At 37.1% G+C, this 23509-nt stretch overlaps 1 protein-coding gene across 1 annotated transcript; it reads left to right on the top strand.

The window, feature by feature from the left end:
• Window positions 1-22904, top strand: LOC124632780 (delta-sarcoglycan-like). The gene is made up of 6 exons (XM_047167740.1): window positions 1-554; window positions 19317-19542; window positions 19831-20020; window positions 20151-20343; window positions 20727-20850; window positions 21057-22904. Exons 1-6 carry the CDS (start codon window positions 469-471, stop codon window positions 21249-21251), a joined length of 1014 nt encoding a protein of 337 aa, XP_047023696.1. The 5' UTR covers window positions 1-468; the 3' UTR covers window positions 21252-22904.
• The last annotated feature ends 605 nt before the right edge of the window (window positions 22905-23509 follow it).

Genomic DNA, 23509 nt, shown 5'->3' with positions numbered 1-23509 from the left:
TAAGAAAGACCAGTTTCTTAACTAGATTTTTGTAACAGATGAACAATTTAACGTAATAAAACTTAAAACAAAGTTTGGACAGTAAATACATAACAGACGAAAACCGAAACAAAACGAACTGTCCATGCTGCGCTTGATTTTACAAAGTGAGCAAACACAAAGGAGATAAATCTAGAACAGTTCTTGAACAGGACAATGTTAACAAACAAAATCAACAGAGCGGGTGAAAGTTTCACAGCTAAGAAGTCGAAACTGTGTATACAATGTCGGTGGAGAGCAGCGAGCTCTAACAAGCCGGCCATCCGAACTTGTTAAACGTGGCCGGGGAGTAATTCACCGAAGCGGTCTCTAACTGAACACTCAGACAGTTTGGGGGCGTTCGCGGCTGTGTGTGGCAAGGCTGGGAGCACAGATTTGTTTCTGCATGGCAGCCCGCAGTGCTGGTGACGCGCGCCGCCCGGCCCGTGGATGATGGAGGCGCAGTCGCTGGGCCGGGCTCGCCAGGCGCCCGCCGCGAGGAACCACATTGTCTACACCGACCATAAAGGACGAAAGTGAGTATGCTCTTTTTACGTGTCTGCTTTGAACTTCAGCCTTTGCACACTTTGCACTGGATTTTTTCTGTCGACCTTGTTAAAACTGGGGTGAAATCCTTTAAGGTTCTTCTACATGAATCAGAGCTTTTTACAAGGTACTTAGAGTTTTGTCGAAATCTTAAAGGCTGTCCTGTAATGAAGTAAAAATTAAAAAAGAAGGATTTAAAAACTGAATGGTTATCTTTTTTTGGCTATTGTACAATACTAATGAAAAAATACTCTTTTATATAGAAATATAAAATATAATAATCCGTAAAGTGGTAAAAATATACCCAATGCTCCCAACCCAACTCTACAGTACAAACTGTAGTTGAACAAGTAATTTTTCCATAATTTAACTGACTATTAACTTTCTTACATTAATTTTGGTTGTTCGAGTGAAGGTATATTTTAATAGAATCGGATGGAAAAGTTAGTTAATGGTATTTGTGAGAATATGAGTAAGTAAAAAGTCTTTAGCCAAGAATCGCAGTTTTAAATTTTGTTTAACTATGTACCTACTCATGTTATGTTTGTACTATTAGTAAAAAATGTTTTTTTTTTTCGTTATTATTTCATGGAATAGCGAGCATAATTTGTTATCACTTTGATACAAATCTGTGTTCGCTGAAAATCTATATTAGCATTTTTTTAACTTAAAATTAGGAATCAATATTCTGGATAAAATTGATCGCATTTTTTTACACTGATTTTCAACCAGCAACGCTTTGATAATTTTTGCTAAAGTTTTAAGCTAAAGTTTTAATTTACTTATGTATGTACCTACATATGTATACCGATGGCAATATTTGCCAAAAACTATTGTTATATCGGTATTATTTTCAACAACGTCCGTAAAAAGGCCAAAACGTAATACCAGTCGTTAAGTTCTGCTCCTAAACCAAGTGTTGAATACATGCATGTTTCGTACACAATACAGCCTTCATCTCATGTTCACAAACAGCACAACCCTCACATAATTGCCTAGTGGCCCCTAAATATTAACTCAGTAAAAGTTTATGATTTTTGATATGAAACTTATATCAGATCGTTTTCAGAATCATAATTTGATATTTTTAAAAATATTGACGTTTTACTAATTCGCAATTTAATAACACGACAATTATTTTATTGGCCGTTGGGATTGCGGTGAAATAATAACTTCCGCCGCCCGCCGGGTGCGACTGGAAACCTTTAAACCAAACAAATGAGACCTATTATTTCTCTCAATTTAGTCTAACAAGCAACTTAGAGTCAAAGGTTCGACGAGGCGGGGAACTCAATGGCCGTGAATTTTGTAATCTTCATTAATTTCAACTGAAAGTTAACTTTCGCCCTTCCTACTTTTGTTCCTGTTAATTTAGCTTGACTCTTTCAAAATAATATTGTGTAATGTTTATGGTTCAGTTTTACAATTTTTATTCAGCTCACGGAGGCATAACTTTGGGAAAATATGCGAAATTATGTTTAATGTCTTTTTCCTTAAAAGTGTCAGGTTTACACTTTAAGCGGCGGAATTAGCAGATAAGTTACATCATAGAACTTTAATAAACTTTTGAAAGAAGGTTTATACCTCGTTCTTACACGCCTTTACATTTTAACGAATCATATGTTAAAGTCGTAACAAAAGAAATTTTCATATAAATTAAGTGTATAAAGATTGTGGCCGCGGTCGGTAAGGAAATAGGACCGACTGAACTTTTGTAGAAATATTTAAATTCACTAGTACTTATGTAGCTCTTTTATGATATGCAATAGTCATGCCCACCGTTGCCTTTTTCTGTGCTTAGTTTTCAATGATCTTTGAAAAACATTATTGAGGGAAAAATCAAAAACACATTCTTAAAGACATATATAGGTTTGCATTTTCTTATCATCTTATGTTTTTTGTGAAATAAACCACTTGACGTCATCGAATGGTCTCATGACGCTGGGCAGCTCGTGGGCAATATTTTTTCTTTCACCTTGTTCTGTTCCTCCGGGAGCGAAAAGTTAATTTGATTTATTTTACTTCTGTGTACCGTAAATTAATATTCGGATAATAAAGTACTACATTGAAATCTTTATGTAATACGTAATACATTCTGTATGTGTTCCAAGTGGATGTGTGTGGTATCCATCACAGTTTTCAATTCTGCCTGTTTTAAGAAAATTATTTATTACCATTTCATTTCTTGTGCAAAATGTTTGTATTTAATATAATAAAAACATAAATGCGCAAGTATTTACGCCAAAATAGCTGAATCAATTGAGGAAATAATTGACTCGGAGTAAGGCGTAAATACCGTTTTTAAATGGAAATAAGTTATATTCCTAATCCTGAAATTCAGCAATGAGAACATATTTTGATGAATATTAATTCTATTATGCAGGAGTGAGTTATGTTCCCATGTTCTAGGAAAACTAGATCGAAACCCAATTCATGACTTTAATATAGGTACCTACTAGTAGTCTGTTTCCGTGATATTATAGAGAATTGGGCTAGATATGATATGTGGCTTTCCTAGCAGTTTTAAATATTTTACAGAATTTTACGGATTTTATCGCGGTTATATTAATCCCACCAAAAACATTAAATGTAAAAAAAAGCCAATCCTCTACGCAATTCCTCCACCGTAAAAAGTTTTGAGATCGCATAGAAGCCAAGTCCTGTTCTACTTTATTTGTAGTAATAAATCAATATTTTGTGACTATATCAATAGTTTCGTTCACTTTACAATAATATTGACTTGGCCATGAGCACAATAAACTACAAATATAATACAGCATATCTTGGAGAGGTGAAAGTCAAACATGAAGTTTAATATCACAGAATTAAATACTTTTAGTTTATTCAATTGTTACTAAATGACCGACAGTCAGTATCATCCAACATCAATGAACTGCACATGTACTATGGCGCATGTTTAGTCCATGGTGATCTCAAATTCCAATCAGTCCATAATCAGTCCAATCGTAAACTCATGTCCATATAGAATTTATCAATTCAATGGTATTTACACATTATTACAAGGAGCGACTTTTAACTTGTGCTCATGGCCAAGACAATATTATTGTAATGTGAACAAAACTATTGATATAGTCACAAAATATTGATTTATTACTACAAATAAAGTAGAACAGGACTTGGCTTCTATGCGATCTCAAAACTTTTTACGGTGGAGGAATTGCGTAGAGGATTGGCTTTTTTTTACATTTAATGTTTTTGGTGGGATCAAATTTATTTTTTGTAGGTCTCTTTCTTCTCTAAGTATAGGTATAACAAATCAAATTAACTTACATGCAACTAACTTAATATATATCAAACCAGATATGTACACCTAAAGTAGCACGTAAACAATATTTTTTTTAACCTAAAAAATTTCGAAATTGTCAAATTCTTTTATCGAGTATCTTTTAGAATAAAAGAGATTTATTTCAGAGGTAGATGACGCTATCTCATGAAATTATTTGATTTTTTTTTTAAGTACTACTTACGCGGTGTCCTGCGTGAGCGACGAACGCGACGCGACGCGACGCAACACGACGCGACGTAATGCGACGCGATGCTATACGCGACAGATGTCCTACGTGATTTTGGTCATTACTTCTCAAATCATGGAGAAGTTGTGTTACAATTTTGCTTGAAAGTTCATATTTAAAGTACAGACAGCAACAATCTTCCAACTTGTTTGTACTAATAAACGATTTCTTTAATATTTATGTTTTTTTTGTCCCACAACAATCAACGCTTCTGAATAGTTCGCGGTGTCGCGTCTGGTCGCCCTCAAAACAAGTACGCGTTACGTCGCGTCTCGCCGCAGACTGTCACATAGGCCGCATGTAGGGAATTCCTTTGAGTTGATCGCGTTCGTCGCGTTCGCAGCGTCGCGTCGCGTCGCGTTCGTCGCTCACGCAGGACACCGCGTAAGCTATGTAACGAAAGCATAGCGCGATTTAGACCAGGACAACGCCATCTATCGAGCGAGCATGCAGTGTTTATCGCACTGCATTAATATGAAAGATTTTATCATTATTAATTTCATTTAAACCTAATTTTTTATTCATATGTTGTATATTTAATACATAATAACAATATACCACTACGTAACAATAAAACAAATAGTAACATTTTGTACATAAATAAATAACAAAGTTATCAATGCAGTCAAAATTCATACACAATGTTCTTGAAAAACCGCAAATATAAATTTGTTTCCTATTTTTTTATTAAGTTTTAAGGTTTTTATAATTTTCCCTTTATATGTAGCTAATAACCTATCTTGGTGCCAAATTTGAAGGTTCTAAGTTTGCTAGAAGTACCTTAGACTTTTGATGATCGGTCAGTGAGTGAGTCAGTGACAAAATGGTGTAACTTTGATCGCTCATAACTCGTAAACTATTTATTCAAATGTCTTGTAATTTTGAGACTGAGCTTGTTCTAATACTTACTCTTGGTTATCGAAAACCTAAACTCCTAGCTTTGTTCACATGGAAGATACAGGGGGCTGAAATAGCCGCGAAACGCTTCGAGAAAAGATGGTACGGCCGTGCCCGCTTTGCTCGAGTCTTGGCTGGGGCACTGCCGTGCCCTCAGATATATCTTCTATACTTATATAAAGCTGTAGAGATTTCAATTCTGTACATTAAATATATTTCCAAAATATCTATCAGGGGGTGCTTAGTGATCGATACTGATGCCAAAAATGCAATCAGTAAAATTTTTGTCTGTCTGTCTGTCTTTCAGTCTGTCTGTTTGTCTGTCTGTATGTTCGTTATGGAAACAAAAACTACTCGACGGATTTTAATGAAACTTTGCACAAACATTCTTCATACTCCTGGACAGGTTATAGGATACATTTCATCACGCTACGACCAATAGAAGCAGAGCAGTGATGGGAAATGTTGGAAAAACGGGAGAAGTTACACCATTTTTTAAGCTTCCGTCGCGTGTGAAGCTAAGTAGTAATAGGTTAGGTACGCATAGATTTGGATAATTGGATAGGCAGGTGATTATTATTTCTTCCTCTCTTTGCACAAAGTCCGAATCAAACGCGGACGAAGTCGCTGGCAGAAGCTAGTATTATTTAATCTCGACGTTTCGGATTCTTTACAGCATCCCGGGGCAATTAGTTATTGGCAGACTAAGGTCATGACATGACCAACACAACTAAATTGAAATGTCTAATATTCAGAATATAAGTGTCAGAAATCAATAACTCAAAAAGAAATGTTAATTTTAGATCAAGTATTGCAATAACCATTAGGTATTTTGAATCAGTTATCCAATTTAAAGTAAATATGTACAATTGTACTGTAATATGTATTGTTTTAGGTGCAATGGCAAAAACAAGCCAAGACTCTTAGTTAACAAATGCACCCACACGGAAAATAATTTTGGTCGCCATAAATCTTGTCAACCTCAGAAAGCATTCGTTATGCTATTGTTGTGCATGTAAATTCAAATACCGCAGGCGTTAACTTGTATGTTGGCAACTTTCCTTTGTGTAATGCGTATAATGTGTAAGTATCATAAAAACGTGTAGTAAGAAGTGAATAACGTTGTTTGTTATAATAATAAAGAGATCTGAATGTGCCGAGTGCCGCCGGTGGCCGGTGCACGGGCGGCGCCGGGCGGCGCGCTAGTATGTGGCGCGAGCTGGCGCGGCGGGGGACAGGGGAGCGCGGTGTGAGCACTGTGAGCCACCGAAGGACAGTCGAGTTACTTGTACACAGTTTCCGTTAGTCACATTTTCGCAACAAGGTATTCACATTTCGAGGACTGGAAAGTTGGCGTTATCGCGTTTAAAATAGAACGACAAACACATCTAACTTTGTGATGCAAAATGAACACGACGAACCGGACAAACCGTTTCGACTGCTTATTTTATTTTGGTTGAAAAGGCTCCGCAGCATTTAAGTGATTCTTAAAAGGCTTAAATTGGGTATGGGGGAATGACAAAGACAGCTAAACATTTCACGAATTCAGTGGATAGATAATTATTTTGAAATGACAAAATTTACTGGAGTTGAAATATGTTTCAGAGATTTCACACATTCAAAATAACTATTCGCGAGAAAGAAAAGTATTTAAAGCAAGAGCTTTCATAAGTGCTCTGTGAAATAAAAATATAGAATTACGCACACATCTTTATGCGATGAAAGTGTAACATATTCAGAGTCGGTCTCGACACGTGCCGAACTCTCTGAGAACATTATAAGTACGGGTAAGTGCACAAATTGATTTATTGAAGTTGAGCGGGTTTAGAGTTGCGCCTGAGTATTCACAGTCCTTTGCGTTACACAGATAAAGTGGAAATAAAAAAGAAACTTCACAAACAGAAATCCCCTTGTCGCGAGATTTACGAGCCGACGCACCTCCGGCGCAAATAACTTATGTACATGTAAATTTTATGTTCCGTTGAAACAAACGCTTGTAGGTACAGACTCACTGAAGCCTCTTACAGCGCCGAGTCAATTACGAGCGTGTACTTGTTCATGCGTGTGTATACCGCGGTCGATCGACTAAATTAGGTTAACGATCAAAAATTTCGAACTACATTACAGATCAATTTTCAACTAATATACTATTGAAGGAAAGTTTTAGTAAAACCAACAATTTGTTTTATGAAATCTGACTGTATAGTATCCAAGTAAACGCGATAATTATGTAAAGTCACGCAAACTGTGCTTTAGATGTTATGGATCCCGGCATAATGAATTTTCTTGGTGGGACAATAGACGTGGTAATGGGAATGATGTAACATAGTCACATTATACCACGGAATGATTATGGTGGCAATAATAGCGTTATTGACTTTCAGATTGACGCGCCAACGTGTATTCTGTCTGCATAAAAAGTGAGCTTAATTGAATTGCATGGCAAGTGAGGCATCGCCATAGCTAGTAGGAAGTGGATTTTGATGTTGTTCTGACGTGATGTTTATTCATTGAATTAACATCCCGCAAATGCAAGCACAATTTAAGCGCTATTTTCCCGGCATTTCTGTTTGTCAATTAAAATATTTGGAATCACGAAATCATTTCAGTAGCGGTTTATTTGATTACTCGAATCGAACTCCACAAAAGATTGCAAATTGCAACGCATTATTATATTCCTTAGTTTAATGTACTGTAAATATTTATAAAGCCTTATGTATATGATTGTACGTTTAGCATAAAAAGTGTAAGAATACTAAGTTTCATCAAAGAGATTGACAAAAGTATTAGAACGACTTTAATTGTGTAACTTTCGTTTGTAAAAATTTAAATATAAGTCTTTATACAAAACTAAAAATGAAATACTATATACAAAACATATATAAACATAAAACATATATAAAAGAACATCGATCAGGCGTCGAAGTTTTTATACTAACATTGTTTTAATACATAACTTAAACATGATGTAGATATGTTATTACCACCAAGTTATAGCTAATCGACACCAAACAAATTCCTATTGAAATGGTGAACCGTGTGATAATGGTATGTCACCACATCATGATCATTCGGGCATTGTTTTCGGAATTAGACAGCATAAAACGCCACTTATTGGTAAGTTACAAATGCTAATAAAATATTTGTCACATACCAATCGCATATGGTATAATTGTCAAAATAACAATTGAATAGGTGTGAACCGTAGCGCGAGTTTAGCGTGCAGCGCAGTCGCTGCGATTTGTATTGCGTGTCACGTAGTCGCACGGCTTTGGCTTGTTTGCCCGCGCAGCCACGGCCCGAACATTCCATACCTAGACATTATTGTCGCCTTCCATTCTCTTTTGACTTTTATACGTGAAAATTTTAACCAAACTTTGCATCCAACCAAACAAATGTTATGCTCTCTAAATGAGATGTGAATATATTTATTTGCAATAGAATATTTACGGGGGATAAACAACAATCGGTGTGCTGAGAGGAATAGATTTATCGTGCGCAATCACAGATCAGATGTTGGTATTCGGAGCAAAGCCCCGGAGAGCAGGCTTCGCATCGACTGAATTATTTACACCCACGTTACTCTTGGAGGAATGAGGGTTGTGAAGGTACAGCTGCATACGTGCATAGAAATATAATTTTCATGGTTCTTTATATTAGTGATAATGAGAAGACTAGTTCCAATTTGAACAAATTTTAATTCATTATTAAAAAGATTTTTAAACTATTCCAAAAGGAGAAGACATATTGATAACCTGTTATAAACCTCTAGACCTCGGATTCGCTGGGCGGCGTTCCGAAGAAACTATTTTTCTTACCCAGGTGGGGATAAAAGTATCCTTTATCCTTTTAAGGATAGTATAACTATCTTATCAACAATTTTCTGCCAAATTGGTGTTGAGCTATAATATCGTATAAATAAGACAAGTTCCTTCCATATAAGTACATCTACAGTTTTTAAAATGTACAGTGTTATAAAGAAGAAAAACACAAAGACCAACCAGCCACCTAACCACCAGGTAATCCTAACAACAATCGCTGCATTCATTGTAAATTAACAAAATGACAAAGTAAAGCAGACACAAATTTTAAAACCCTTGATATCCGCGAACTAGAGCCTCGAGTGAGCAAAAGTGAGTAAGTTGTCGTTACGGAGTGTATGAGTGGAAAGCCGGCCAACTTGGTCCCAACTAACTTCAAGTGCTTGTAAGTAAAGCGTCTGCGGGGAACTCGCCTTCGCGAATTACTTCCAAGCGATTTCGCGATCTCGAAATGATCAGTTAAACTTCCACATCTGCCGCCGCTGAATAAACTGATAAGTTTATTTACAATAGTTGAATTGGGACTTCTTCTCGGCATGTTGGGTTCTCGGATATTGTAATGTGTGAAAAGCTTCTTTTGCACTTTTAGTTAAAGGTCTTCTATTTTAGGCTACTACTTGTTCTAAATTCCATCCATCCTCCGAGCCTTTTTCCCAAACTGTGTTGGGGTCGGCTTCCAGTCTAACCGGATTCAGCTGAGTACCAGTGCTTTACAAGAAGCGACTGCCTATCTGACCTCCTCAACCCAGTTACCCAGGCAACCCGATACCCCTTGGTTAGACTGGTGTCAGACTTACTGGCTTCTGACTACCCGTAACGACTGCCAAGGATGTTCAATGACAGCCGGGACCTACAGTTTAACGTGCCATCCGAAACACAGTCATTGGTGTCTAAGATATACTTAGAAAGTACATACAAACTTAGAAAAGTTGCATTGGTACTTGCCTGACCTGGGGCAACACCAACTGAACTGGGACAACAAGCTACTACTTGTTCTAAATTATATATAAAAAAAAAAAAACCATCGCTGACCATGTAACCGTTAGTTATCCAGAGCTATAACAGAGCATAGGTACTCTAACATCGGCATGTGAAATATTCTTCTGCTTTGTGATGAACCAAAAAACTGAGTTCTCAAATTCGTTCGCCTGTTGGCAAACGTGCGTGGTGCACTAGATAAAATAAAAAATATATTTTGGTACGAGCACAAAATTGACCACAAACACTTTTACAGAAATCGAAGGCTTTCTATAAACGTTGGAATTGCTAGGTACGAAAATTTGTCGTATTTTTATCAAAGGCCATACCGTATTTACAGGTTTCCTCTATACCATCTTTGATATCCTTAATATTCAAGATTGTTTTCCAAATGTTATATATTTTCTGGAATTTCTTATCTTCCTCCGTTTTAGTAAAAAAGGACGGATCATTCCTTAAAATCTACTTTCGTGGGCATTGTTTGTAACATGGTGTGCCTATTTGGTTTTATAAATCAATACAAAGCTTTTCAAAGTAATCACTAAATATAGTGTCCACAAAATGTTTCGAATATTCCACAATGTTAGCGTGCTCAATTTATCAATTTACCAGCTAAAACGCATTGAAAGCGAAGTTTTGGGTAAACTAATTATAAAATTGTGGTCACCTGTTAATATGAATATAATTCAATTTTACAATCCATGAAATGCTAATTGATGGAATGCTGACAGACTTAATGATTCATTTCATTCAGTGTGTAATGATGTTACGTATTGGCTCGCTGCAGTATTTCACAATGAATCTACTAATTATGTTAATTAATACAACGTTTCGGTTTCACACTTTAGACCAAGGATCTTTTATGGATATTCGAGGTGCTGTTTTGATTAATGTTTCTCGTAAATTACAGTTCTTAAATCTTTTCTTGAAAAACTTCCGTTTATGATAATATACGAGTATTTTTGCTGCATTATCTAGATTTGATCAAAGATAAACTGATTTACGTTTGCACCTATATTATAAAGGTTTTAAAGAATTAATAGTGGCAGAAAGGCGTTTTTATAGGCACCACAAAATCATAAATTCCTTGAGCTCAATTACTTAATACCACAATAACCCATTGACGCAAGGGTCGCACCTTCCATATAACTGAAGTGTTCCGGCCGATCCGGTAACTGCATAGGAAAATTGGTTAGAGTTTGACAAGAAAAGTAAAATAATTTATCAATTTCTTTTTGTAACTGTCCATGTCTAGTTAAAAAAACATCCTAAAAAGGTGATCACTATTTTTCAAATAGTTCTCTTTTAACTGAAATCGCACCTTCTCTTCCTTTCTGTCACAGTGATTTAACGATTAACTCAATCTGGACCATTAAAAATTAATGTGTCTGCTCAGTATTATAATCCAAAGAATTGAAAGATCAGTAGCGATGCATGAGCAGCGTCGATCCCGCCGAGTAAGCGTTGTTTTATGATCGTCGTGCCGCCAACAAAGTTCGGCAACTGCTTTATGATCCTAATTTATAAGTGAGCGGCGTCGGGAGTATTTACGACTCTTTTTGGAGTTGTCCCACGAGTGCGTTCCGGCTCGCATTACATGTACGCAGACGACTGTTAGCGGAGAGTGAGTACGGAGCGAGGCTGTGCGTTCGTCAAATGTTTCAATGGCGTGTAGTAAGTGGAGTGGGGGCTTAATGTTCTATAATACCGATGTGCTCGTTCAATTGATGGTTGATTGGCCTTTTATGTGCGTAATTTCAATATAATGAGTAGAGTAAGTGCAATAACTGACCTAAGGTCCTAAATTACACGGGATTCTTTTTCACACTTTCTAGTCGACTACCTACGTAAAAAAATAGTGAATTTTACCAAAATCTTTTGAATTTATTGCAAAATCTACATGCATCATTTAAATGAATTAACATACTTTTGATAGTAAATATTCCTTTTACGAGGTAAAGTATCAGTGTACGTAAAGTATTATGTAGTGGGCTAGTATATTTAATAAATTGAGCTTCAAAGCGCTCTCACGTAAAATGCACAGCTGCTTAAAATATATGATCGCTACAATGTGCCGTGCGATATTTTATTTTAAACTTTTGCAGTGGTAAAAATATGGCCTATAGGTGACCACTTGTTAAATTTATACAAAAATAAAACAAACAAAATTGTATTTTTAATACTAATAACTCTATAATAAATAATTAAAAAAAACACTGTTACCTACTCAGCTGTATGCGGGAAGACTGAGCCGACCCCGACATAGTTGTGAAAAGGCTAGGCAGATGTTGAATGTACGAAAATAATTGTGGTGCATTATTGGAACTATAGGTGTATGTAGTGTTATGTTTTAGAAATACGTAGGTACTTCATATATCCCATTAACGCATATAGCACGAAACACTTCACGAAGAGTAGCAAGCCGTTGATTTACAATCTCCGAGCTGCTATGAGGTTTAAGGCATAAATTAATTTTCAATTTCCCTTTGACGTTTCGCTGAGCCGGGCGACATGTCTCCCGGAGAAGGTATTACCCCATACATGACACGCGGTGCCTATTCGATGCACCCATCGCGTTGTGCTCGGTGCTGATGCTGTGAAACGATGCTGCCTGCCAGTTGCTTGTTGCTGCAAAAAGGTTACGCGGTTCAATGGGATTTGGAAGGAAAGAAATAGGGAAACTGGTCGTCGTGGTAAAAATAATTTAAGGAATATAGTGAAATGTGTTTATTGGACTTACAAACTTAAGGTCAAGAAAAGCAGAGAGTTTTTGTGAAATTACGAGTGTGAATGAGAAAATATAGCATTTGTATTAATTAAAGCGAAAACTGAAGACACAACTACAACATTGTTCTAGAACAGACTTCTATTCCAAGCCGTGCGACAATCGTAAAACATATAAGTAATGCACGATAATGTATGCAGATTAACACCCGACCCCCGCAGTCAATAGGCCACAATTTGGCGGCACCGATAGAAATATGAGAGCGTTCGCGAGTTCGGGAGAATGCGCCACAGAATGCAACATGCAAAAGCCATTGAGTAGCAGTGAGTGAATGGGTGTCCTCGGAACGCGAGGTGGCGGCCGTCCGACCCATTGTGCCCCCGTATAATGTCACATAACTTTGTTGTAGTTGCCGACATTCTTGTCTAAATAAAACAATATGCACTTATATAAGACGACTATAGAGTAGTGCTTGTGATGTGTGTGGTTAGTATGTATTTAGTAACTTTGTTGTTAATTTTTAGTTGATTTAGGCCTTTTATTATTAGCATATGTTAAAGTTTTCATTTAAGTGAGAAACAAAGACAGATAAATAAAAACAAACATTTTGATATCAACACTACTTCAGAACTTGAAACTTTTACAGTCCAGCCAATATTGGGCGCGCAAAGTTTAAGATGCAGCGTAGATAGGGCGCGTAGTTTCGTCGTAGCCACGTAGCTACAAACAGCTACGGCGTGTAGCGGCGTAGCGCTGTCGGTTCGGCGGTGCATTGGTTCAAATATCCGTCGCTCGGCGATGGCTCACCGACACGAAGGAGGAAGGAGATTTCAATGCACTTGATTTATGACCCACATAATGGAGCGCTACGCTGCATTTTGCTGCATGCAACCAACCGCCGGCGTCGGCCCTCCACGCTAAACATCCTCTGTATTTATGAAATGTACACAACTAAACATAATTTGATCATTTAAATATGTAATAGCGCTGATGTACTAGCGTTTGATTTCTGTGCAAATTGTTCCAGTAGTTTGCGTTATTATTGATGTATTTAGTGGAGTTAAAATATTTAATAGCGTTTTGCACGATACGGTTAAAATATCTGGCGTAGCAGAAAAGCGACCATCTCCAAATTATATTATCAAAGGGTGCTCGGTTCCGAGTCTTAGCGATGCGTCATTGGCAAATTGAAAAGTTAATTTATAGCTCTCCCATCGTGTGAGCTTACACAGCTTACAGTGGGGTGACAGCCTGAGTGCTGCGGATTTTCTTATTTCCAAGCCGCCGCGGCCTACACCCACCGCGCTCATTTCAATGTTAAGGGAAAACATTCACTGACTTCTTTCAATGAATTAAACCTGACTTCCTTACAGAAAATGTAAAGGGGGTTTTCGGATATGTATTCAATAACGGCAATTTCATCTTTATAATAGCAAATTGTAACGATGAATAGAACCGTGAATGAATAGTAAATGTGCAATTGCGGGTGTTACGTTGATTTTTCGTGGAAGTCAGAAGCAGTTTGAAACCATTCCTGTAGCGAGCTGCCGTAAATTTAGCTTCGTGTGAACTGCAAGATGAATTGCATATTCCGGCGCATTGCTCCGCTGCCCCTGAAATGACAAAGGTATACGCAGTGAAATATTCGTCCTCACTGAATGGTATATTTTGCCAATACGGATGACATGCAAAAAGGTTGTGAAAAATTTAGTTTGTGAAAAGGCCGGGCGTGTATGATTCTCGAAACATCTGTCAGTGAGTGTGTACGGTATTCGTGGCGCAAAGTGCTACGTTATTCAACTTAATAGCCATTAGTTTGGTTCGTTAGCGGAATATTGCTAACGAATGTGCGGCGGCCGCGGACCGGCGCGCGGCGCGTGCTGAAACGCTCAATTAGCACACGCCGCTAAACTATCCCACCTCGCGCTTCTATAAAATACCAGTCATTTCATATGCACAGGATCTGTCGCAAAGCGCAAACAACTGTTTACTGCTATTGTTAAACAAATCATAGTCCTCGTTACAATACATGTGTATCAGTAGTAAAGTTCAGTAGACTCTCGCATGCGAAACTTCAAACCCTCGTCTGACCCGCTCAAGGGCGCCGTTTAAAAAATAACCTCTTTAGCCTCAAGAATATATAAGTCTAAACGCGCCCCTATCTTTAAAGGTTCAGGCCTCGAATCTCACAAATCATTTCGTACAAATATAGCTAAACATATAGTACTATTTTGTGCATTTTTGACATTCGTCCATCAAAATTTTGAAAAGAAACGGCTCGTTTATGTTGTTTATATATTTGTTGGCGTCAATCTCTTTAAATAATAGGATATATTCTCAGTTTCATAAGGAGAGGCTTTTCGCCATTATTACTGCATTCGAATGTGAAAAGCCAATGTGAAGTATGCCTTTGTGCAACCTGCGGCCGGCTTGTTTTATGAAGTTTAAACCTGGAGTCATTAAAAGGAAAAGGCTATATTGCTATTTATATGACAGGTGAAACTGATACGCTTATATGCTAAGAGTGTAAAACTTTTGTGAGTTACCGAAATGTTCAAAACTCTGACAGAAGAAAAAATATTACCCTACTGAGGAAAAGATGTACGTGACGTTGTCAATTTTATTAAAGTTTCTATGCTTATTACTTTGCTTAAATTACCTTAATATATTTGAATTCTATGACTAGACCATGCTTAACTATTTTATGTTACAGTCATATAAACTAATTTTAGTCGAACAAGTCCATAAAATATTCGACATCTATGTTCAACTAAAACTAGATCGCACGATATAGGTGCTTTCAAATAACCGACTGTTATAACCTTTTGCATATTTAGTTTTGCATTCAAAACGAAAATATTTTTATATTTAACAACTATTTTGATCAAAAATATTTTAATGGCTGTATTTACATTTACATCAATTATAGAAATCAAATGGCAGGCGTGACCTGTTCTAGCCATTATGATAGTATGTACCCAAGCATTTCAGAATGCACATGATCACATTCCTTAGTTTCCTTAAGTACTATTTCATTATCTCCATTTATTGTTGGGAGGAGGAAAACTTGCCTTATTATGGAGAATCAGGCAACAGAGGAAGCTCAAAAGTCGAGCTGCCGTGATGGGGGATGATTAATATGGCTCATTTGCGGTGGCCACCCCTCCGGCTACGAGCACGGCTACGAGCTACGAGGCTACGGGCTACGGAGCGCCGCTACGAGGCGATGCTACGTGCCCGTCTCTGCGTACATCGTTTACGCTTCCGCACTGAGAATTTATTAGATTCCACCCCATTTCTACCTTTTATCTCTATTATGTATTTAATGCAATAATATAACATACCCGACACATCGTAACGTTAACTAATCGTAAGCGGAACACTGCATTAATCAGTATTAGCATTATTTACCTGTTATAGTGCCTACCTAAGAAGTAAGTGAGAAATTACAAGTAAGAGTGGTGGTATAATTCTGGCTTGTATAATATGATCGTGCGGTGTTTTAACGTTGATCTAAAGTAAAAAGTACTGGCGGTGGGGGCAGGCAGTAGGTATTATTCGTGTAATTGGTTTCTAATGCCGCGTAAACCCTCCAAACGTGTTGGGAGACTGGACCGGGAGATAAAGTGCACGAACCTCCTCGCACAGATTTCACCTTTTTATTTTCCCGAGTCTTACCAAAAAAATGTGCGGATTTACAAAAATTGCATCAATTTGTGATGATCGTTTCTGTTTTATTTTTTGTCGTGAAATCTGGTGGGGGATTTCTTTTTATATAACAGTTGAGAGTTCGAGTGTGGTTACGGGTTAAACGCTATAACTGGTTAAAATAGTTGAAACATTAATGTAACTTAACCGTAGCGTTTGATATTAATATAATATGTTACAATACGAAACATTTCACTTTACAGAAAGAACACACATAGATTGTTTTTCAGTTAGCAATATTCATAGAAAACCAAAAGCTCAGTGATCCAGTAATTACGTAATATACCTATTTGTAACACGGTGCTATCGTATCTATTCATGCTTACATTATTACGCAAGGGAACTTGGAATCAAAATACTTTAACTTTTTTTGTTTAAGGTAGCCAAGGTTCTAAACGTTGCTTTCGTCACAAAGTTAAACTTATGATAACACTTTTATAATAACATTTTTAAACACAAATAATAAGGCATGATTGTAATAACCTCTTCATATATTTAAGATCATTCCCACTATGAGCACCAAAAGAAAAAATAACAATAATAACATTTCGTAACACAACAAACAGAATTAACAAAATATAAACACACAGAAGGAACTCGCCCGGATCGGAATCCCCTGTGGTCAGAGCACTCTGCGTGTCAACTCACTCAAGTTTGCAGTGAGAATGCATTTTCTGTTAAGTACATTTCACATTATAAATAACATTGTCTCTCAGACACTGTTATAAAATGCAACGACAGACAAACCCTAATAGAATGAACCAAGCATTATATACTTTTTAAAAACTCTCAGTTATTTTAGGTTTGTTATTTTGTATTGTAATATTATAATGTCTTCTTCTTTGAGAGTTTTCTTGGCTGACTGCCAGAATCCGCTTTATATCAGTGAGCAGCCAGTGTACATTACACTGCTAGATTTTGATTTCACTTAAAGTAGCTGACCTGCTTGATAACAATGTTAAGTTTTCTTTAGCTAATTGCGATCTTTTCAGCCTGTTTTTTTACTTAAGGAATTATTTAGTTTTATTACGCATGCGGTATGCGGGCATTGCTCCGGTGCTTAGGCATTGGATCGAGTTGCTTGTTAGGCAGAAACTTAGCTTTTAGGTATTACTAACCCTTAGTCGATAAGTTATAGTTGATAATATACTAACAATTGGGCCATTATAGTCATCAAAAATAAACGCATTACAACGGTAACAATGTTATTCGTATTTTAACGTAGACTGTATGATGAGTCCGGAAGACGAAGCTATCACACAGGTACTCCGTCGTGATCGTCGCCGGCCGCGCGAGACACAGGAGGGTAATCCCCTCCGTTCCTTCCCGTGATGCACTTGTAAATATATCCCTTACATCCTCCGAGGGAGCTTACTAGAATTTTTCAGTGTGCATTGCCCTGTCGTGCTCGAATCCTTGTAAATTTATGACCCTCGCTCGCTGACGGTGGCCAGTTCACGAATATCGGATGGGGTGCTTTTGTATGCGTCGCATAGAAATATGGTTCGCTGTAATAGTATATTTTGGCCAAACAATATCTATTAATTCATTTAACTGTTGTGTTGAACGCTGTTCTCGTTATTATTCTAGTTTGCTTTGGTATAAAAATCTGATTGGTATTGCGTTTGAAAAGTGCACACTCGATCTAGTTTACATAACGGGTGTTGACGAACTCCGCGAGTGAGGAGGTATGATACTGTTCAATATACTCGCGCGAGGTTAAACTGTTTATTTTGTTAATGGCGTAACTGCTCCGTGCACCAAATCTCTTGCACCTGCTAACACTGCATTATAATTAGTTTGCTAATGTCGGTTAAATATCACACCTTGTGGAGACGTTACTCATGTATATACACCTGCATACATTTTTGTGTTTCGCTTTAAGCTGTGAAAGAAAATGTATTATCTACGCTGACGGTGCGGCGTTACAGAAAGTGCCAAGCCATTAGGAGACATCTGATACAACAGCCACTTTGCTTTTTAACATTCTATTATGGTATTTTTATCTATTTTTGGAACACATGGATATTTTATTTTCTTAAATGTTAGGCAATTAGTTCGTTGAAGAAAACGAAAAATCTGATGTGCGGTTCTTTTATGTACATTGTACAGCGGTAACGCTCGGTAGGTCGTCCTTATAAAAAAAGAAAAGAAGAGTGTGAATAACCTATCCATACAGCTAGTGTGGATTATCACGCCATTTGAAACAATGCGTTTTCTTAAAACGACTCTATTTTTAGTTTGAAATGTTGACAATAAAAACACGTCAGGAAATATACTACATCATATTTACATAATTACCACCTTCAACTAGGCAAACGTCGATTGTAAAATAGTAGGTATTAAGAATTTACGATCCCCGGATTAAGTATGTCATACACGAATGCGATATGGAATGTTTATTTCGGGCCATAAAAGCCTTGTTTTTAAAACAAAACAATAAAGCGAATGCAAAAATAAAATTGCATTTTATTTGCTGTCGAAGTAAAACAGACGTTTTTAATGGCGCCAATACGCGCTGAAGGCATGCCGTCGGCATATTTGTTCCCTCTGCGACTGCCCACGACTTCCAACCCTGATTCAGAAATATTCAGAATGTAAAACTGAACCAATGAAGCTACCTTTCATGTCCAAATATTTAGAGCAATATTTGCCGCGTTCGTTTTAAACAAAGTAACAGGTTTACTTTAATAAACAAACAAGCCGGAGTTTTACCATAAAAAGGTTCGTTATATCATGCCTTTGTTTGCTATACGTTTGTGTTGCACATTAATTTTAGTTTTTTATTTAATAGTGTGGAGGAATTAATTAATAATGATAATATGTGCAATATATACGTGTGCTGCACTATTCCGCGGTAAATCGCATGATGTTGTTGAAAATGTATTTTCGTTTTACTGGTAAAATGTATCATCGCAAAATATCAGTTTCTTATATGACACAGGAAGGAAATAAATTTAAAAATAGTTGACAGTAAATACCCTCAAACAATTTTTCAACATCGACAGCAGAACGGACAATCAATTCCAGGCAGTTATTTACGTTTTCCCTTCAATAGCGCATTGTTTTAACTAAGGAGTTTTCTTGCAGAATACCGTACGCTGACAAAATCACTCCCGAGCCGATCCTGCACAACAATACGAGTCGGGACACAAAAGCCGACTCGATCAGGAACAGCTACAACAGCCAGTTCAAAGTGGGCATCTACGGCTGGAGGAAGAAATGCCTCTACATTCTGGTTACTGCGTTAATGCTCATGATGATCATCAATCTGGCGCTGACGCTGTGGGTACTTAAGGTGCTGGATTTTAATTCGGTAAGTTTTTTAATGCCGCTTCATAACAAATTTAACTTTTTGCAGAAAAATATTTTCGTATTTTTTAATATTTGCTAAAAGTACAATTAATGAATTCATTTGATAAATCTAAATCCTTTTATATCTTTCTGAAACCATGCAAATTAACATCACACAACAATATTTATGTAGTTTGATGCTGTATGTAGTGTACTTTTAGTGAAACAGTATGACGAAGATATTCTACTATACCATTTATCAGACACCTCATTAAAGTCTTCAATGACTAATCAATTAAGTTATTTTTAGGAGGGAATGGGCCAACTTCGCATCGTACCCGGAGGCTTACAACTATTGGGACAAGCTCTAATGTTGGACTCTCTGTTCGCATCCACCATCAAGTCACGTCGAGGATATCCAATTTACATGGAAGCTTCTCGAAATTTTACCGTTTCTACTAGAGACTCGCACGGAATGCTACAGAGTAGATTATATCTAGGTGAGTTCTAATTTTACCTTTGCTTCTTTGCAGGCAAAGCTAGCTGCATTGGAAAACTTTACAAAGGAATAACTATCTAAGTACATGGTTTTCATTTGTTTGTCAGCTTTAATATTGCAAAATGTTGTAGGTCACGATCGTTTGGAGTTAAATGTTGCCCGGCTAGAGGTGCGCGACGCTCGGGGGGCACTGCTGCTGGGCGCCGGGCAGGACTCGGTGACAGTGGGCGCCGACACGCTGACCGTGGTCAGCCCCGCCGGCGTCACCGTACAAGCCGCCGCGCAGACACCCCTAGTCAAAGCCCCCCCTTCAAAACCATTGGTGTATGTATATTTGTGTGTTTGTACTTTACCAAATTTACGAGCTTTGTCCTCGTCGCAGACGAAGTTTGAACTCGTTAGTTTGAACATACAGTTATGTCAAACGCACCTACTGAAGTTTGTTGTCCGATAGAAGCATGCCTTTACCACATGCTCTAGACTTATTGGAGCATGGCGTTTATTGAAGAACTTGTTTAGGAATATTTAATTAATTTTCGTATGTGAGATCTTTAATTGAATAGGTATGAGTAATAATGAAAACTATGAGATCGACAAGATTAATGACTCTAGTTTTCTGGCTTCTCACCTCAGAAGCCACCAAAAATTGCGTTTTTTTTTCTAATACATAACAACCAAATACTTGACTACAGACTGATTGTCCTCAGGCTAGAGTCACCGACGCGTTCGCTAGAGATGCACGCGGCACAGAACATAGCGCTGGAGTCGCGCGCCGGGGACATCAGCGCCAGCTGCCTCACCACTTTCCGCATCAGATCGGTCGCCGGCGCGGTGAGCAACCCTTTATTTTTGTTTAAATAGGAAACACAGTTAACGAGATACGTGTGTTGGAAATAAGCGCCGTTTTAAGCTAAGGTTGACGGAAATAGATAGGACCTACCTTTTCGTGGACATACACTCTCCTTCTTATTAGACCTAATAATCGTTTTTTCTCTCATCAATATTAAGGGCTCTTGTCATATAAATCTTTTTTCCAGATTCGTCTCGACGCACCCAGTATATTTATGCCAAAGTTAAAATCGGCGTTGCCACTGCCCCCGTCAGCAGCGCACACGCACGACCCCCATCATCAGAACATTTACCAGCTGTGCGCATGCGCGAACGGCAAGCTGTTCCTCGCGCCGCCGCACGGCGTCTGCGCAGCTCGGGAAGAGAGCCTTATATGCCGATGATGAATTTATATTGTGATCCTGTGACATTGTTGTTCATTGACGCTTGTTACGTATTACTTTCGCGGGTTTACATGCGCTATGTATGTTAAGAAGTCTGTACGATCTTAGTTTATAGTTGATGTGGCAACGTTGTGTTCCAAGACTTTATAGCTATGAATGGATTTACATGATTATAGATACGGATGTAGGAATCAAGCCGAAGGACTTTGAATTGTAATCATGACATAGCTTGTTTTCGATTGCTAGATAAATATGATATCAAAATGAAATGCTAGATAAATAGTTATGATGACACAACTTATGATAATAATAAACCAATAACACGTTATCTCAAGTCAAATAAATTGCTAGACAAGGTGTTATTTTTTAAGTCACCTGATTGCAATTTGAAGTCCATTTAATACGCGCTCGATGGGTTTGTAAAGTCTCAGCCGGTTGTGCTTATCGTTATAAACTGTGACAACTTGTGTTAATTGCTTCGAAATAATATTATTGTTACTAACGAAACACGTAAATCTTACATGTTTGATGGACATAATACCCTCAAAGAGTTTTAATATAATATTAGGTAACAACGATGTCAAATAACTGTAACGTAGAACGAATTATAAATAGGTGTAATGTTTGAGCCCCATGTTAGTGTGTTATACTTGATTTATATGTGTGGGTGTATACGCAGTCCCTTTACAGAGATTGCCATAAATTGGTGGTGTGCTTCACCCACTGTGTGCACCAGAATAATTATGTGTTTGTGTAGCCAATCGCTACAGATATTTCTTCGAAGTTTGTGTATCACGTTCCTGGTTCAAATAGCGAGGCTTATAAACGTGGAACCTTCACTTTTTATGTATAAATGTGTATTTAGTTTTCAGCTTATTACTCTAACTTTAAACTCATGAACTATAACTACAACTACAACGACTTTCGGAAACGTATCAATTCAAATCTATTATAATAATAAAACCTAGTGCCTTTTGGATCGCGTTTAGAATAACGATTGGCTGATCGAACTTCAATTCATATTTTGTTATGCGTGTTGAATCAAGTTTCATCTGATTTTAACGTTTACCACTTCTGATGTTTGCCGAACGTATTTGCGAACTCACAAATCAATTTGTTTTATGTAATATTTGAAATGTTAATGTTAATTTTGTTTATAGAAGTTTGTTAACGAAACAATCGGTTATTTGTATAGCGTTTTCCGCTTATCTATATTTTATTGAATAGTCTATTACTATATTTTCGTGTGAAAATGTTCTCGTTTATTTATCACTATTCGTATAGTTAACTTCCCTTGATGTAAAACCACTAAAAGGTTTTATTCTTTTCTAAAGAAATGTATACAATATTCAGAGAAAGTCAGGAACTTCTTCATGAGAATGAAATGTATGTTTACAATTGTAATAAAGTCTTATTTTTCGGCTAAAAGGGTAAGTTGACGGGTCGACGTGTCATAGGGAACATTATTATAAACAATTATACGCAATACTTGTAGTAATCAATTATGTATAGACTTCGTGTAGAGATTTATATGATGTATAGCTAATCTGTTACGCATAGGAAAATGTATATTAGACGTAAACATTTGTTGATATTGTTGTAAATATATGTAATTACTTAAGTAAATATGCATATTATGTCGATGTGACTTTATTTTTTGTTTAACTTCAATAAGTGAGACCTTTGAATCCATCACACACATACGGAATGGACTGGTTTAATTGTTGACAATATCTATTGCGTACCAACAAACTCAATTTCGAACAAATCGTAGAAATTACAGGTAGCATCTGAATTGATAGGCTCAGCACTAGCACAGCACAATACAAATTCATAGAAAACAAATTAATATCTGTTGCATTTGTACGCTACGACCCCTGTGAGCAATTTGACACATACCTGCAACCATTGAAATTCGCAGTATCCTCGCATTTGCCAGTTATACACAAAGAAGAAGTTCCTATAAACTCAGTTTGTGTGTGATCAACAACATCGGAGAAACACAGACAAAATATAATAAAAACAAATGTTTCGAGCATATAAAAAAGATACAAGGAAACACCCACGAAAGTCTGATTACGTACTTTCCATTCCTGCCTTTGTAAGTTACTCAAAGAAACCCGCCTTACAAAAGCTAAGGCGTTAACTACTATTAAAGACATCTCTATTACATAAAAGTATGAAATATTCAAAAACTTATTAATTGAATTCTACCGGCAAACTGACACAGGAACTATATTACATTATACATTATACAA

This window comes from Helicoverpa zea, chromosome 8 (assembly GCF_022581195.2).
Source record: "Helicoverpa zea isolate HzStark_Cry1AcR chromosome 8, ilHelZeax1.1, whole genome shotgun sequence".
Taxonomy (NCBI): domain Eukaryota; kingdom Metazoa; phylum Arthropoda; class Insecta; order Lepidoptera; family Noctuidae; genus Helicoverpa; species Helicoverpa zea.
Note: the sequence above shows the minus strand (reverse complement) of the source record. Positions and strands in the feature narration are given on the sequence as shown.